Below are 17,815 nucleotides of genomic sequence, written 5' to 3'. Positions count from 1 at the left end.
CGCCACGCCCAGGCACATGCGGCGGGGCAAGGCCGGGTCACCCGGCTCGCGGTGATCCGTCTTGCATCCACAGCCGCAATGAATGCATCAGAACATTTTGGGTTTGTTTTACGTATCTCTCTCTCTCTCTCTCTCTCTCTCTCTCTCTCTCTCTCTCTCTCTCTCTCTCTCTCTCTCTCTCTCTCTCTCTCTCTCTCTCTCTCTCTCTCATCCGCCAGTTAGTTATAAGTGTCTTGATCAAGATCGTTATACATACTGATATGCAAAGCTTGGCCACGATAGAGCGAGGCTGCGGAACTAAGGCGCCAGAACGCCGGGCAATATCCCTCGTGAAGATGACTTACGCAAAGTAGTATACACGTGCTTAATACATACGAGTACTTACTCTCAGCCACTCTCACTGGTGCGCACAGAGGAGAGCACACAGGGGAGTTCAGAAATCATCTGATACACGTACATTTCATTAGATGTGAAGTGTGCCATCACCTCCCCGCTCGCCTCTCAGGGTGTCAGGTGGAGTCTCACGTGGCTGGCAGGGCGCGGCGCGGTGACCTGGATCAGCGGGGCTGTTGTGGCAGACTTGTAACAGTTTACCACGCAAGCTGGAAGAAAATGGGTAGAGTGTGAGGGGTGAAGAGAGTGTAAAATATTAGGTGAGACTCTGCTGGTTACTAAAAGTGGCCTCTGCCCGGCGCGGGATGAGGAACGGGAGGAAGCCATCCTTGCGCCGCATGTTTGAAGCCTGCCAGGTGATGCAGCTGAAAGAGTTCGCGTCCCAAGAATAAGAGGAAGAAGATCATGTGGGAAAGATGTGGAGGAAAAAATAGAAAGGACTGGGAGAAAGAAATTAAATATGTTTGCATTGCTTCTTACTTTTCTCCTCGCCTCGCTCCACCCTCTCAGCCAGTAGTTTAATTAATATTGATCAGGTTCTTATAAGTAATTATATAATGTTCCATTAAAACGGATTGTTCTAATGGAGTGGAGAAATCGTCATTTGCTGCGGATCTGAAGCTAGTTGCAATGGCCATGTGCTAGTTTTGAGTGACAGTAACGGCTGTGATCGAGAAATTCTGTTTTTGGGAGCACGCTTCGTGGCAGTTATCTCTACAATTTTTCACCTTGCTTAAAGTACCTCCCCTCCAGTCGCCACTCGTTAGTTTCTTTCTTTTCGTTCCTACAACTAGAATCGTTTCGTTTTATCTCAAGCTCCCCATTTTTTTCATGTTATGTTATTCGTAAGGGAAGGAAATTAGAGAGGAAAGGAGGAGAGATGATAAGAGATTGTGGAAAAAAGTGATCCTAGAGAGGAGAGGAGGAGAGATCACAAAGGAAAGACCTGGAAGAGAAAAAAAGGACAGGGAGAGAACTACCAGAGAGGAAAAGAGATCACAGAGGGAAGATGTAAGAAAAAGAGCAAGAAAAGGGAAATGAATAGAGAGGAAAAAAGGAAAAATCATTAGGGAAATGATGTGTGGCCTGTGACAATTTATACATTTTATTCATATAAACTAAATGATAACTGAACTTATAGAAACATTTTTCCTCGTTAGGCGTGAAAACGTAGTACGTAGTATAAAACCTTGTGCAGCGAGACCGCGGTTGCGGGGAGTGGGGTGGGGGGAGAGGTATGCAGGTAGCAAGTTCAGAAGATCATGTCAGTGTGTGTAAATATAGATAGCTTTTCTTCACAATGGGACCATTAAAAGAACCGCATAAGATGTGTATTTGCACACCAGCCTGTGCATCACATTATGTTCACAAGAATCAGAAGATAATATGGAGGTTTTCATTAAATAAAATATTACATAATAGTATTTTGAAAGATTGTTTAAATCACACAGATGAAGTCCATATATATATATATATATATATATATATATATATATATATATATATATATATATATATATATATATATATATATATATATATATATATATATATATATATATATATATGATGAATTACTTTTAAGTATACTTAACCAAGTTTTTTTTTATGACATCCTTCCATTACTTGTCCATTGAGACATGAGCTTAAAATCCTTGAACCACTAAACTTTAGGCAAAAATGACATCATAGAGGTAGAATTAATTTAATTTTCATTTATTGATGTATTTATTTATTTGTTTTAAGTTTTCTTAACTTCCTATTACTGGTCAGTGGTGCTCTGGTCTTCTTGAAGTTCAGGTGCTGCTCATAACATCTTATGCACCTCACTGTTTCATGACTGTAGAGTGCTACATTTTCTTTGCTGAGTCCTAGAGTTTGACACACATTTGTTCTCCATTAAGTTTGGGAGCCATGGTGACATCACAGATGAGTCCATAAAAAATGTAACAAATTCTGAAGGTGAGAGAAAAACACCATTTGGCGTGCTAATGAACTAGATATTTTTGTTCCTGCTGCATATACATGATGTTTTCATGGTTTGTCTTTGACACATGGGCAGTGTGGGAACTCTTGATTGCACCTTGTAGTTATAAATTTCCCTATCGTGCAACAGCCATTACTCAAATCTGTGGTTCGCTTACAAGATCATCTTTTGATTCCTCATTCAGCCCATTCAACGGTGCTCACACTGTTATAGTTGATACTATACTACTCTCATCTGGAGCTGTTTTTAAAATCATGAATATTTTATTTCCCTTCACATTCAAAACTTCATATACTGGACCCATCTTTCACTCACCAGAAAACCACCACCTAGACTGCCACACCAGAGCTGCTTACATTAAACATTCTTCCCAGAAATATTCCTGTCTGATGCTTCCACTAAATCTCTTGCAACGACTACACATCTAGCATGTCTTTACTTTTGAGTTAAATTATGTATGCCTACCTTCACTTCTAGTATTACAGTACATGTAGACTTTGGCTTCCTTTCTTTTTTCTTTTCATTGAATTTCAAGTAATTGTGTTTGCCATATGTACAAGTATCTCTCCAATGCTTTCATTGCTTCCTTAATTTGTAGATATTAATCACTTTTGTATTTGCACATTAAGCCTCGGCCAAACCCTTTGTGGACTCCTGTAAGTATTGTGATGTTCCATTTTGCCCCTTTGGCTATGAAAACTGCAGTCCATTGTCAGAAAAGATGGTGGATTCGTGTTAGACATTTCATTGTGGAATCCTCTTCTTGCCTTGTTTAGTTTTTGGATTATTAATAGTGAACAGGAATTAAGAGAATGTAGTGATAAAATAGGTAAGGAAAAGACAAGCTACCACATATGAATTTATTAAGAAGAGCAAGAGGAAAGCTCTCCAGTCATCATTTAATTTGTACATAATAACAAAAATTTAGGTATATGTAAAGATAAAATTTGAATGAAATAAGAAAAATACTAGTGAACTTAATTCAAAATAATATGCAGTTAAGGGTATGACTATGAAGAGGAACTAAGAGAAGAGTACAATAAGGCAACATATATTATGAAGTGAGAGGTGGAGGAGAAATGCACATCTTTCAGGGAGGAAGTTGGGAAGTCTTAATGTCATGAAAGTTAGCTGTATCAGAAAAAGAATGACTGTTTCAAAGGCACTGCATCAACAGGATCAAATGATGATAGTAAAGAAATAGTAGGAAATGGTGGTGTGTAGAGATAAAGAGAGAAAAGAGAGGCATACAACCAACATTTGCAAAGTTGGGGATGATAAATATAAGTCTGGAAGAGTGTGAGAGAACTGCAAGATGTATGGAGAAAAAGAGGAGAGCTGATGGGAGAAAACATCTCCAAACTATGGAAAAGAAATAAACTTAAGAAAATGAGAAGAGTGGAGCAGCAACTGTCAAATGTAGTCTGGTTAAAAATGTATAAATATCAGAGGGTAGAGATGTAGTGAAAAGATGGGATGAGTAGTTTAGAGTTCGTCTTTTGAAGATCATGAGAAACAGAAATAGACTGTTTAGTTAAGGCATGAAATAAAACTGTAGTTTGAAAAATATAGAGACCCATAAAAGGAAGATGCTTAATGCTCTAAAGAAAATAGTGTAGGAAGTTTCCAGGACTGGATGGGACCATGCCAGAACTGTTTAAGAAAGAGGATTGTGGAGTGGTTGTTTGTAAATGTACAATTCGATTATTGTCTCTTGGAAGCAGGATATGTCATCCAAAGACTGGCAGATATTGTGTTGGTCATGACAGAAAATCAAATAATTGTCTCTTCTTACTTCCACAGTTTTTATTCTTCCCTCAGTCATAGATGTTCTTATCTGATATTCTCAAAAAAAAAAAAAAAAAAAAAAAAGGCATCTAATTGATTCTCCAAGGATCAGAGAACTTAAAACTAAGAGAGGATGCTAAACACAGTAGAAGTAAGTGCACTGTTAATGTTATTAGCCATAGGTGTAATATTGTGCAAAGACTGTGGTAACAAAAGAAACTACAAATCATAGAACAAGTTTACTTAGAATACTAAGAGAGTAAATATCAACAAGGGAATAGAGAAATGAGTGAAGGAAGCAGTGAGACATGAGCCTCAGCATCCAAGAGGTTGATGGGTGTACATGGGACAGAGGCTTAATGTAATATATAGGTGGGTGATGCATTACTGAGATTTGGGACCTTAAATAGTATGGAGTGGTTGGGATGAACCACTGCCACTGAGACCTGGTCATGGATGACAGGTTTAAAACAGTAAAACATGTATCTTCCTTTATATATATATATATATATATATATATATATATATATATATATATATATATATATATATATATATATATATATATATATATATATATATATATATATATAATGACATACAGTATATTCATGGATGAATATGGGCATGAGGATTTATGTATTTAATATTCAAATATTTAATGTCTATATGAATGATATTCAAGGAGAAATGAATGTGAAGTGCATGTTTGAGTCGTGAGTGAAATTAGAATAATAGTATATTGGTAATATACTGGTGGCACCTCTCAGAGGGGAGGATGAGTTAACTGGTGGAAGCTACTCTCAAGGAAATTGAGAGTAGCTGAAATTAAGAGTAAAGAAGTTTGTGAGGGTGATAGATGGTAGGAGGATAAATGTTTTTAACAGTAATTAATGTTTCATTTGTGGAGGATGGAAAAATAGAATGTACATACAGTACAGGAAGATGTAAAATTAATGAAACAAGATATGTGTAAGGAGTAAAGAACAGTATTTAGCTGTAGATTGCAGAAAACAAGTAAAAAGATGAGGGTGTAGTACCAACACCACTGTATGGGGCTAAAACAAAGAACTTGAGAGCAAGAGATAAGAGAAAATTAAATGTGATGGAGTTGAGTTGAGCAATGTGTGTGGAGTAACATTTATGGACTGAGTGAAAAACAAAGAAATGTGAAGAACTCATACTGATAGAAAGTTAGTCAATTCATCAGAGGAGAGGGTTTTAAAATGGTTTGGGCATGTATAGAAAATGAAAGAAAAGGAATTAGTATAGAATATAACTGGATCTGACATAAGAAGTGTAAGGTTAGGGAAGACCAAATTGAATATATAGTAATAACTCTATAAACAACTATATGGGGCAAGATGGCCAACAGTTTATCCAAAAGTTTGATTTATCCAGAAATACACGTTTTTGGCCGGTTTCTACGTACATACATACTTACAGCATATCTGTTAGCACATTATAAGCTTCAAGATAGATACTTACAACATATTTTGTTATTACACTGTACACAATGCACTAACTGGTCACTTAAGAATTCACTTAATACTATGCAACAACACACTTAGTGTTCACTTAAGAGCTCACTTAACTGTACTGTACACAACACACTGGTCACATAAAAGCTAACATAACATTATGTACTGTACTGCTAGTGTACTTTTGCTTGTTACTCAGAGTCCAAATCAAAGATGTTGGCTGGTGGCTCTGGTATGCTTAGGTAGAGTGGAGCTGGGCAGACTGGCTGAGGAGGTTGATAAGGGCGTTTGGGTTATCTGGTATTTGGCTTATTTGGATTCGGTTTAGGGAGATTTTACTGTAATGTTAAATGCAAGAGGAATGTCTGTGGAGCAGGGAAGAATTCCAGTGTGACTGGAATGAAAGTATAACAGTTGTGAATGCTTAAATGATGACACAAGAAATTTTACAGATTATGGGATTTATGTTGTGTTGTTTTGTTTATAAGGCCACCACAATGGTTCAGAGTGCTTTGGCTATAAATTACACCACAACATTATAATATTAACCAAAGATATTAATTATAATTAATTCATTGTCAGTCTTTTGGTCCAAGCTTTAATGTGATTACACAAGTGGCTTGGACACACACACACACACACACACACACACACACACACACACACACACACACACACACACACACACACACACACACACAGTGATATGTTAATGAAAGTAGACATTAAGTTTCTCCTTCCACAGTGTTGCAGTATCTCATCAAGCAATGCCCTATGTTACTTTCTATCTTTTTGTTAGAAATTATACATTTTTTTAAAACTTAGCTCATGAACATTTATCCAGGCAGACATGACAGCAGATAGAAAGGATTTTCAAGTACAAGCTCACTTGTGCAAGTTATGTGCAAAAATGCTAAAATACTTTTCATTTTTTTTTAAATTTGTATGGTAACCCTGAGAATGTGTTGTTAGGTGAGGTGTAACAAGACCTTGGCAGTGGAGGGGACATGCACTTAACAAGATAACAAATAATTGAGCACCTGATCTGAGTTGACTTACTTTCAAAGTTTAGTATCTATTTGAAAGTATTAATGTTATGAATGTTATTGTACACATCATCACTTGGCCTAAGACCTCATCCCACAGCTGTGAGAAAATTAACAACAATAAAAGGAAATTTAATAGTTTTTTTTATTTGATTTCCAAATTGCTGATAATCTTACAGATATATAACTTATTTACTACTGCATTTTTTCATTGCTTCTAATACTAGTTCTTGCACTTTGATAGCAAACCACTCCTTCACATGTTCCTTGCTGTCAGGAATGTAACTCAAACATCCCTTCACACTCTCCACCACTAAGTCATAACGATTTGGTAGTTTTGGCTCCTGTTGCCATGATTCTACTATATCCATGGAGTCCATACACTTCATACGCATCACCTCATTAGAATCTTCCTTTTTCCGTTTCCTTGGTGTCTCTAGAGGGTTATTGTGTGTGTCACTAGATGGCATTGTTTCTGATGATGTAGAGGAATAAAAGGAGGAAGGGGAAGGAGGTGGTTCATATTTCACTGCTTTGCTTGTATATATTGGTGTCAGAAATGAGCAAGCATCGAAGAACTCCCATCTGATGCGAGGTTTTCTTCCTGTACTATTCATATGTTTCTCAACTCTTCTCAGCTGTTTTTGGAAGTGGCCACGCAAGTACTGGAACTTGTTCAACACTTGAGCTGGAATGTTGAAAAGTCAGGTAAGCTGATGTGCTGTATGTTCTTCAAGTGAGAAATTGCATTGTTTTTTTTTTCTTTCTTTCTTTTTTTTTTATGTAGGAGGGACACCAGCCAAAGGCAACAAAATATCCAATAAAAAAAATAGCCCACTGAGATGCCAGTCCCCAAGTATGGTCTGAAGTGGTAGTAAAAAATTGAGGGATAAGTGTCTTGAAACCTCCCTCTTGAAGGAATTCAAGTCATAGGAAGGTCGAAATACAGAAGCAGGCAGGAAGTCCCAAAGTTTACCAGAGAAAGGGATGAATGATTGAGAATACTGGTTATTTCTTGCATTAGAGAGGTAGACAGAATAGGGGTGAGAGAAAGAAGAAAGTCTTGTGCAGTGAGGCTGCAGGAGGAGGGGAGGCATGCAGTTAGCAAGATCAGAAGAACAGTTAGCATGAAAATAGTGGTGGAAGATAGCTAGAGATGCAACATTGCAGCAATGAGAAAGAGGCTGAAGACAGTCAGTTATAAGAGAGGAGTTGATGAGACAAAAAGCTTTTGATTTCACCCTGTCTAAAAGAGTGGTATGAGTGGAACCCACCCCAGACATGTGAAGCATACTCCATACATGGACGGATAAGACCCTTGTACAGAGTTAGCAGTTGTGGGGGGTGAGAAAAACTGGCAGAGACGTGTCAGAATGTCTGATTTCATAGAACTTGTTTTAGCTAGAGATGAGATGTGAAGTTTCCAATTTAGATTATAAGAAAAGGACAGACTGAGAATGTTCAATGTAAAAGAAGGGGGACAGTTGAATGTCATTGAAGAAGAGGGGATAATTGTCTGGAAGGTTGTGTCGAGTTGATAAATGGGGGAATTAAGTTTTTGAGGCGTTGAACAATATCAAGTTTGCTCTGCCCCAGTCAAAAATTTTGGAGATCAGAAGTCAGGTGTTCTGTGGCTTGTGTGCATGAAATGTTTACTTCCTGAAGGGTTGGACATCTGTGAGGGTGGTATCATCAGTGGAAGAGTGGATAGGACAAGAAGTTTGGTTTAGAAGGTCATTGATGAATAATAGGAAGAGAGTGGGTGACAGGACAGAACTCTAAGGAACACCACTGTTAATAGATTTAGGAGAAGAACAGTGACCATCTGCCACAGCAGCAATAGAACAGTCAGAAAGGAAACTTGAGATGAAGTTACAGAGAGAAGGATAGGAGCCATAGGAGGAAAGTTTGGAAATCAAAGCTTTGTGCCAGACTCTATCAAAAGCTTTTGTATGTCTAAGGCAACAGCAAAAGTTTCACCAAAATCTTTAAAAGAGGATGACCAACAGTCAGTAAGGAAAGCCAGATCACCAGTAAAGCAGCCTTGATGAAACCCATACTGGCGATCAGATAGAAGCTTGTGAAGTAATAGATGTTTAAGAATCTTCTTGTTGAGGATAAATTCAAAAACTTTAGATAGGCAGGAAATTAAAGCAAAAGAATGATAGTTTGAGGGATTAGAATGGTCACCCTTTTTAGGAACAGGCTGAATGTAGGCAAACTTACAGCAAAAAGGAAAGGTGGATGTTGACAGACAGATTTGAAAGAGTTTGACTAGGCAAGGTGCAAGCATGGAGGCGCAGTTTCAGAGAACAATAGCAGGGACCCCATCAGGTCCATAAGCCTTCCGAGGATTTAGGCCAGCGAAGGCATGGAAAACATCATTGCAAAGAATTTTAATAGGTGGCATGAAGTAGTCAGAGGGTGCAGGAGAGGGAGGAACAAGCCCTGAATTGTCAAAGGTAGAGTTTTTAGCAAAGATTTGAGTGAAGAGTTCAGCTTTAGAGATAGATGTGATAGCAGTGGTGCCATCTGGCTGAAATAAAGGAGGGAAAGAAGAAGAAGCAAAGTTATTGGAGATGTTTTTAGCTAGATGTCAGAAGTCACGAGGGGAGTTAGACCTTGAAAGATTTTGACACTTTCTATTAATAAAGGAGTTTTTGGCTAATTGGAGAACAGATTTGGCATGGTTCCAGGCAGAAATATAATGTGCATGAGATTCTGGTGATGGAAGGCTCAAGTACCCTTTGTGGGCCACCTTTCCGTCAGGTATAGCACGAGAACAGGCTGTGTTAAACCAAGGGGTGGAAGGTTTAGGTTGGAAAAAGAGTGAGGAATGTACGCCTCCATGCCAGACATTATCACCTCTGTTATGCATTTGGCAAACAGAGATGGGTCTCTGACATGGAAGCAGTAGTCATTCCACGGAAAATCAGCAGAATACTTCCTCAGGTCCCCCGAGCTGGTAGAGGCACCTCTGCTTAGGGGGGATCCTGAGGAAGGATTGGAGCACCAGGGCAAGATACGGATATGAGATTGTGATCGGACGAGCCCAATAAAGAAGAGAGGGTAATAGCATAAGCAGAAGGATTAGAGATTAGGAAAAGGTCAAGATTATGACTGGTCAGGAATATGAGTAGGGTATTGCTTCAATTGCTCTAGGTCGTGGAGGATAGCAAAGTTGTAGGCTAGTTCACCAGGATGGTCAGTGAAGGAAGAGGAAAGCCAAAGCTGGTGGTGAATTTTGAAGTCCCCAAGAATGGAGATCTCTGCAAAAGGGAGAGAGTCTGAATGTCCTCCACTTTGGAAGTTAAGTAGTCAAAGAATTTCTTATACTTAGAGGAGTTAGAGGAGTTAGGTGAGAGGTATACTCGTACAGGACAGATACATTTAGTTTGAGAGTGACTCTGTAGTCATAGCCAGATGGTGGAAAACTCAGAAGATTCAAGAGAGCAGGTTAAGTTGTTGTGCACATAAATGCAACATCCAGTTTTGGATTGAAAATGAGAATAGAGAAAGTAGGAGGGAACAGAAAAGGGGCTACTGTCAGTTGCCTCAGACACCTGTGTTTCAGTGAGGAAAAGAAGGTAAGGTTTAGTAGAGGAGAGGTGGTGTTCTACAGATTGAAAATTAGATCTAAGACTGCAAATATTGCAGAAGTTAATGAAGAAAAAGCTAAGGAGGGGGTGTCTAGACACTTAGAGTTGATATCAGAAGACCAGTTTGACCTGGGGACATTTATGATCCCCTCCCCATATGGGGACTCTGAGGCTCATGTAGGAGTTGCCATGATAATTTTGAATTTTGAGTGAAGGATGTGTGTGTAATTAGGTGCTTGTAGTTTTGTGTGAAGGAAGAGAGTTGTCTTTAGAGGGCAGGCTGTGACTGCCCCCTTGTGTTGTGAGACACAAAAGGAAATGTTCAGTCACAGCTGGGTTTAATGATAAGTTCGTATACCCCTTAATCCAGTACTTTAGACCTTGCTAGGAGTAATTATCATTTTGGCAGGTGCCTACTGCCTCCTTCTACCTACCTGGAATGTGGAATTTCCTTTACCTTAGGCAGTGGCTTTTTGTTATGAAAGAGTTGTAAGAATAATTAAGAATATACAATGTTACCTTGATGAGTTTTTTGAGATGCAAGCTGTTGCTAGGACAATTTTTTGCTTTGGGTTGTGAGCCAAAATCCGAGATATGAGGGAGCTGTGGATACACTGCCACTAGTGGGCACAGGGAGGCCACAGCATCTGTCCTGCATTCCTCATCTCACTCATTCACTTCCCCATGTTTTTTATATATATATATATATATATATATATATATATATATATATATATATATATATATATATATATATATATATATATATATATATATATATATTTTTTTTTTTTTTTTTTTTTTTTTTTATTTGTTTATTTTTTTTTATGTAGGATGGACACTGGCAAAAAAAAAAAAAAAAAAAAAAAAAAAAAAAAAAAAAAGAAACTTGAGATGCCAGTCCCAGAAAAGGGTCCAAAACAGTAGTCAAAAATTGAAGGATAAGTATCTTGAAACCTCCCTCTTGAAGGAATTCAAGTCATAGGAAGGTAGAGATACAGAAGCAGTCAGGGAGTTCCGGAGTATACCAGAATAGGGGTGAGAGAAAGAAGAAAGTCTTGTGCAGTGAGGAATGCAATTAGCAAGATCAGAAGATCAGTTAGCTTGAAAATTGTGGTAGAAGACAGCTAGAGATGCAACATTGCGGCGATGAGAGAGAGGCTGAAGACAGTCAGTTAGAGGAGAGGAGCTGATGAGATGAAAAGCTTTTGATTCCACCCTGTCTGGAAGAGCGGTATGAGTGTAACCCCCCAGACATGCAAAGCATACTCCATACATGGACGGATAAGGCCCTTGTACAAAGTTAGCAGCTGGGGGATGAGAAAAACTGGCGGAGACGTCTCAGAACGCCTAACTTCATAGAAGCTGTTTCAGCTAGAGATGAGATGTGGAGTTTCCAGTTCAGATTATAAGTAAAGGACAGACTGAGGATATTCAGTGTAGAAGAGAGGGACAGTTGAGTGTCATTGAAGAAGAGGGGATAGTTGTCTGGAAGGTTGTGTCAAGTTGATAGATGGTGGAATTGAGTTTTTGAGGCATTGAACAATACCAAGTTTGCTCTGCCCCAATCAGAAATTTTAGAAAGATCAGAAGTCAGGCATTCTGTGGCTTCCCTGCATGAAATGTTTACTTCCTGAGGGGTTGGACGACTATGAAAAGACGTGGAAAAGTGCAGGGTGGTATCATCAGTATAGGAGAAGATAGGGCAAGAAGTTTGGTTTAGAAAGTCATTGATGAATAATAAGAAGAGAGTGGGTGACAGGACAGAACCCTGAGGAACACCACTGTTAATAGATTTAAGAGAAAAACAGTGACCATCTACCACAGCAGCAATAGAATGGTCAGAAAGGAAACTTGAGATGAAGTTACAGAGAGAAGGATAGAAACCATAGGAAGGTAGTTTGGAAATCAAAGCTTTGTGCCAAACTCTATCAAAAGCTTTTGATATATCCAAGGCAACAGGAAAAGTTTCACCAAAATCTTTAAAAGAGGATGACCAACACTCAGTAAGGAAAGCCAAAAGATCACCAGTAAAGCTGCCTTGATGGAAACCATACTGGCAATCAGCTAGAAGTTTGTGAAGTAATAGATGTTTTAAGAATCTTCCTGTTGAGGATAGATTAAAAAAACTTTAGATAGGCAGGAAATTAAAACAATAGGACAGTAGTTTGAGGGATTAGAATGGTCACCCTTTTTAGGAACAGGCTGAATGTAGGCAAACTTACAGCAAGAAGGAAAGGTGGATGTTGACAGACAGATTTTAAAGAGTTTGACTAGGTAAGGTGCTAGCACGGAGGCACAGTTTCGGAGAACAATAGGAGGGACCCCATCAGGTTTTAGGCCAGCGAGGGCATGGAAAACATCATTGCGAAGAATTTTAATAGGTAGCATGAAGTAGTCAGAGGCTGGAGGAGAGGGAGGAACAAGCCCTGAATTGTTCAAGGGAGTTTTAGCAAAGGTTTGAACGAAGAGTTCAGCTTTAGAGATAAGTGTGATAGCAGTGGTGCCATCTGGTTGAAATAAAGGAGGGAAACAAGTTATTGGAGATATTTTTGGTTAGGTGCCAGGTGCTAAGTGTTATTTATAAATACACTTTTCTTACAGAGAGAGAGAGAGAGAGAGAGAGAGAGAGAGAGAGAGAGAGAGAGAGAGAGAGAGAGAGAGAGAGAGAGAGAGAGAGAGAGTTTGTTTGTTTGTTTGTTTTTAGCTGATAATGCTGGTATAAGATGACACCCAAACTACCAAACCATCTGTGGTGAAGTTTAGGTCAGTGAGCACCAGACAACTGAGACAGTGACATACCAGTTCAATGAATAAAATACCTTCTTTGTCTTCAAGTGCAGAACCTAAAAATAAAATTCCCACCAGGTGCTTTTGTACGTTTTGATGAAAAAAGCTGGATGGATGAAGATGGTGTAAAATTATGGATAAGCAATGTGTGGCATGATCAGTTTTCCTAAACATAAAAAAACCCTTGTCTTGTGCTGCCTCCATGTGTCAGGGTGTCAGCCGTAATCTTCTCCTATACATCATCCTCACCTATATTGTTCATTACTGCACAGTTAATCATCATCATCACCATCAATAATCAATCAAGTTGTAGTATCTTCACAGGTGAGTGTACTGAATTTATTTATTTATTTTTAGTAAGAAAGGATGTGTTTAAAAGTTTAAAAAGTGTTTAAGAGTGTAGAAAAGGTTTATAAGAGTGTGGGGAGAGTTTATAAAAGCTTAAATATATACAAATAATTAAATAAATATATGTAAATTATAAAAATAATAAAAAAATATACAGTACAGTACTGTTTCTACTTCTTGGATTTTCACCTATGGTGGGGGTTTTGAAATGTAACCCCCCTGATAGTTGAGGGATTACTTTGAGTGTTTGATAGCCTTTAAGGGGTCATCATACCCAAAATTTGGTGAACAGAGGTTCATTATATTGACAGTTTCCTGTATTTAAAAACATGTAACCAAAAAAATAGGGATAATTTTCAAGGTGCTGGAACAGATTAATGGCATCTCAATGGGGAAAATTGATTTGACATACAAGCAAATTGAGTTACCAGCTCTGTCACGGAATGAATTAAACTTGTAAGTCATGGTACCACTATACATTTTTTTTTCAGAACTATATAGATGGTTTTCTATTCTCATTTATATTTTATCTGGAGAGAAAATTTAAACACCTACGTTAAGGAAAGTGTTGAAGTTCCTGGCAAAATAACATACGTACTGTTGTAGTCATTAGTTGAGTAACATACCACATTCACTTTAATTGTGTTAAGTATTTTTCCTGCAGTAGGAATCTAATCCTTTGATCGTAGAATTTATCAATCGTTAGGTATTGTTAGCAGACTTTCAGCAGATCAGAGGAATTTACATAGAGGAAAAGCAAAATGAAAGTAAGTTACTCCTCTTCTGACCACCACTGTATCACCCTCACGTTGACTCCAGGCATTAGTTCAAGTGTGATGAAATCAGACTGAAGTTAATTTACATGAATGATTCAGCTGTGGTATTTTTGTTAGAGCAGACTCTACGAATGTTGCAGTTCAGTTTACTGCATGATGGTTGGCTGGCTATATAGTGCTGATGGCTAGTGATTAGTACTGCAGTACTTCTAACTGCATTCAGATGACCCATAAAGCACACTTATTCCATCTTTCTTATATCTGGTGTGTTTAGAGGAAGTGCCATACAGTAGATCTCCATCACAAGCCACTCCTCTTTTCCTTTTTTCATTAAAGCACTGGAGACAAATGAACATCTTTCCTCACCACAGCAATGGCCATCCCAAGCATAACATTGCAACATCTATTTCATTCACTCGGCCTAGAAGAATGGGGAAATGGTAGGTGGCATCACACCCACAAGTCCCTATCACTATACTCTTCATTCATGTTTTTTTTAACTACTAAACATCAGTTTATACTCTAAACTCCAGGTATTAAGCATATGTACCTTAAGATAGACTGTCTGTAGCTTGACATCTATACTGATTTTTTTAGACTTGCAATTAATTCATTTGGGTGTGGAATCTCAAAAGTTACTTAACATATTTTTGTACTTTATATGTACAGTAAAATCCCTCTCATCCGACATTCGAGTATCCGGCAGCTTCAAGTATCCGGCACATTTTTCCCCGAGCCTTAAAATCAACAAAAAATCAATGTGTACTCATAAAATTGATTAAAATTCCCACGCGAGGCATACTTTGTCCCCTCACCACCAGAGCGCACTGCTTCGCGCCACCCGTGGCCCACTGCACTGTGTTTACTCAGTGACTCAGTCCCGCGTGTGCACTGTTTATCACCTGACGCCTTCATCATGCCTAAAGTTGTAGAAAAGAGGAAGCGTGTTGTGCTTACACTTAAGCAGCTGATCAGATCAGCTGCTGATTAAGATCAGCTGATCTTTGTTATGGTAAGATGCGTGAGTGTAGGGTGGTGAATGTGGATATAATTTCACTTCTATTCAAGTATCCGGCATGTCGGCGGTCCCGTTGATGCCAGATAAGAGGGATTTTACTGTATTGATACCCTCATTATATAATTACCCACTATAATGATGTGTCTTCCCTTGTGCTATGAATCTTTCTACTTCATGTTTCCCCTGGAGCTTCATCACTCTCCCCAATACAAGGCATGTTTTCAGTTCAATGACTACCAGGAAAGGTGGCTTGTTTGAAACTGCTATGGGTTCCCAAATTTTATTATGAAATTAACTTATAGAAATTTAACTCAAGTGAATAGTATCTACATAGTGTATATACTGAAACAGAAATTATACAGAAAATGTGAGTAGTACACTCATAAACCAAGCTTCAGCAGAGAGATTTTGTATCTACTTAATAATGTCTACAAAGTTCATATCTGTTCTGCTTCAATATGAAATAAAATAAAAAAATTATGTCATTTAGCAAAGTTTGAAATATAATATTAATTGACGCAGTAATCAAGTGTTTTGACATTGACATCTCTTGTGCCTAATGATATATTACGTAATACTTTCTATTTTAGAATAATGCAGAAAACATTAGTAGGTGAAGATTGAGTTTATTGCTGATATTTATTTGCTTGTTTTTGGTTCCTAACTTTGTTTTTTATGAAGTTATTTCTGTCATAAATGCATTTATAAACAATAATAATAAACAACCCATTCACCTTACTCACTGCACACTGTTCATTATCACAGAAGTTAAATAACATAACTATTGAATGATGAAACCATTTTTCAGCTGACTTCCATGTGTGTGTGTGTATGCATCTCAGTGTTATGATAATTGTCTCTGCAAAATTGTATGTATATTTTCCAAGGGAAGCAACTTATCCACAACAGTGCTGACAATGTGGAGAGAGAGAGAGAGAGAGAGAGAGAGAGAGAGAGAGAGAGAGAGAGAGAGAGAGAGAGAGAGAGAGAGAGAGAGAGAGAAATAAATATAAATACCTAAGTGAAAATAAATAAATAAATAAATAAAATAGGTAATAATTTAGAGCACACCAAACTCTATTCCCCAAAACAACTGTTCCATCCTAGAAATACTGTCTCAAGCCTAAAGGTGAAGAAATGCTTAACTCATCAGCCAACAATTAGCTGGCCAAGCCACCCATGGCCAGCTTAGCCTGGCTTCTCTCTCACCTGTTGGGCTTCCTGGTACCTATGAATTTCATCCTGCAACTGCCATGTAAAGCCTCAAAACTACTACATAACAACCTCCTGCCAGCAAAACAATTAAGGATGTTGCCAGAATTGATGTACTTCCTTTAATGTTGTCCCAATTTCTCGTAATTTCTCAAACACCAGCCACTTACGGGTATCACAGTTTTCAAAAAGATCTATAGTATGACTGATTCAAGTCTTGTCATACAGTCTACACTTTAGAGCTGCTGCTGCTTCTGCATTGATCGGCAGTCCCTTTTAAAGCAAAAGTTACAATCATAGTCAACCAAAACAGTTTTTGGTTGTTGGTGTGGCTCACAGGTAAAAGACAGGGTATGGCAGGGCTGAAGCCACAGTGTAAGTGGCTGATACCAAGCCCTTTGTGAAATGTTGAAAAATCCCATTACAATTAATTTTATTTGTTAATTCTGTTCAGTTCCTTAAATGATCAGTATGATGAAAAGATATACCAATTAAATAGTTCTGATTACCTCAGGGATGTGGCGTTATGAATCAGAGCCACATAACCTAACCCCACAATATCCAGACTGACACATATACCACAGTACTATATCCTGAATGTTAAGTACACACTCCTACATAACTAGCATGTACACCCTCAAAACTAGCACAGTAGCAGGATGCAAGTGGCCGAGATAAGGTGGGAGGGGGTGTTGATGCATCCCACACGGTGCGCATACGTATGACAATGATGGCATAAAAAAAGAAATGAGGTGTATCATATTGGGGGCCACAAAGGACCCAATAAGTCTAACAGTCAGCAATGAATGTAATTATTCGTGTGATAAATAAAGCATTACTTGTGTCCAAAAAGTCCATTTCCGGATAGGCGACCTTCAGGTTCTCACAGATTTTATTGAAGAGACCTCTTTTGATGTTTTTCTTGTAGTAGTCTGGATGGGTGATTTGCCACAGCACATCACGATGCTTGACCAGCTCCAGCAAGGTGTATACTGCCTCTGGGGGCCAGTAGGAGCACCCATCCTGGCTCATATTTGTTAGGGAAGCTCAAAGGTTTCAATCCACCGCCCGCGTTGGTTTGTTTACTCCGTCATCCTCGGAAGTCAAATGAAGGTCACTCATTATTATCCCGGTCATGTGATTTATTCGTGACTTTATTCCATTGATTTATAGGTTCAAGAAAATAGCTCTCTGTTAGGTATTTTTTTTTTTTGTGATCGAAGGAAACGAATTTTTATTATGATTTTCATGAACATTCTAACAATAGACTTTCGCTTCTCACCCCCACCCATAGTGAGCGCCCGTACAATCCAAAGTCTGTATGGTGCCTCCGAGTCTGTGGGCGAGTGGACATCCCAACAGTGTACATGGGCCACC

General features: G+C 38.4%; 1 protein-coding gene across 2 annotated transcripts; it reads right to left on the bottom strand.

The window, feature by feature from the left end:
- Positions 1-3,226: 3,226 nt before the first annotated feature.
- Positions 3,227-17,736, bottom strand: LOC135099708 (uncharacterized). Of its 2 annotated transcripts, none has more exons than XM_064002169.1 (2): positions 17,278-17,736; positions 3,227-7,383 (listed from the first exon to the last, which is right to left on the bottom strand). In XM_064002169.1, the coding sequence occupies exons 1-2, from the start codon at positions 17,468-17,470 to the stop codon at positions 6,884-6,886; spliced, it is 693 nt and encodes a 230-aa protein (XP_063858239.1). In that variant the 5' UTR covers positions 17,471-17,736; the 3' UTR covers positions 3,227-6,883. The 2 variants fall into 2 exon arrangements, with proteins under 2 accessions (XP_063858239.1, XP_063858240.1); XM_064002170.1 differs by having other exon boundaries at positions 17,326-17,736.
- Between the last annotated feature and the right edge of the window lie 79 nt (positions 17,737-17,815).

Source organism: Scylla paramamosain, chromosome 4 (genome assembly GCF_035594125.1).
Source record: "Scylla paramamosain isolate STU-SP2022 chromosome 4, ASM3559412v1, whole genome shotgun sequence".
NCBI classification, from domain to species: domain Eukaryota; kingdom Metazoa; phylum Arthropoda; class Malacostraca; order Decapoda; family Portunidae; genus Scylla; species Scylla paramamosain.
Note: the sequence above shows the minus strand (reverse complement) of the source record. Positions and strands in the feature narration are given on the sequence as shown.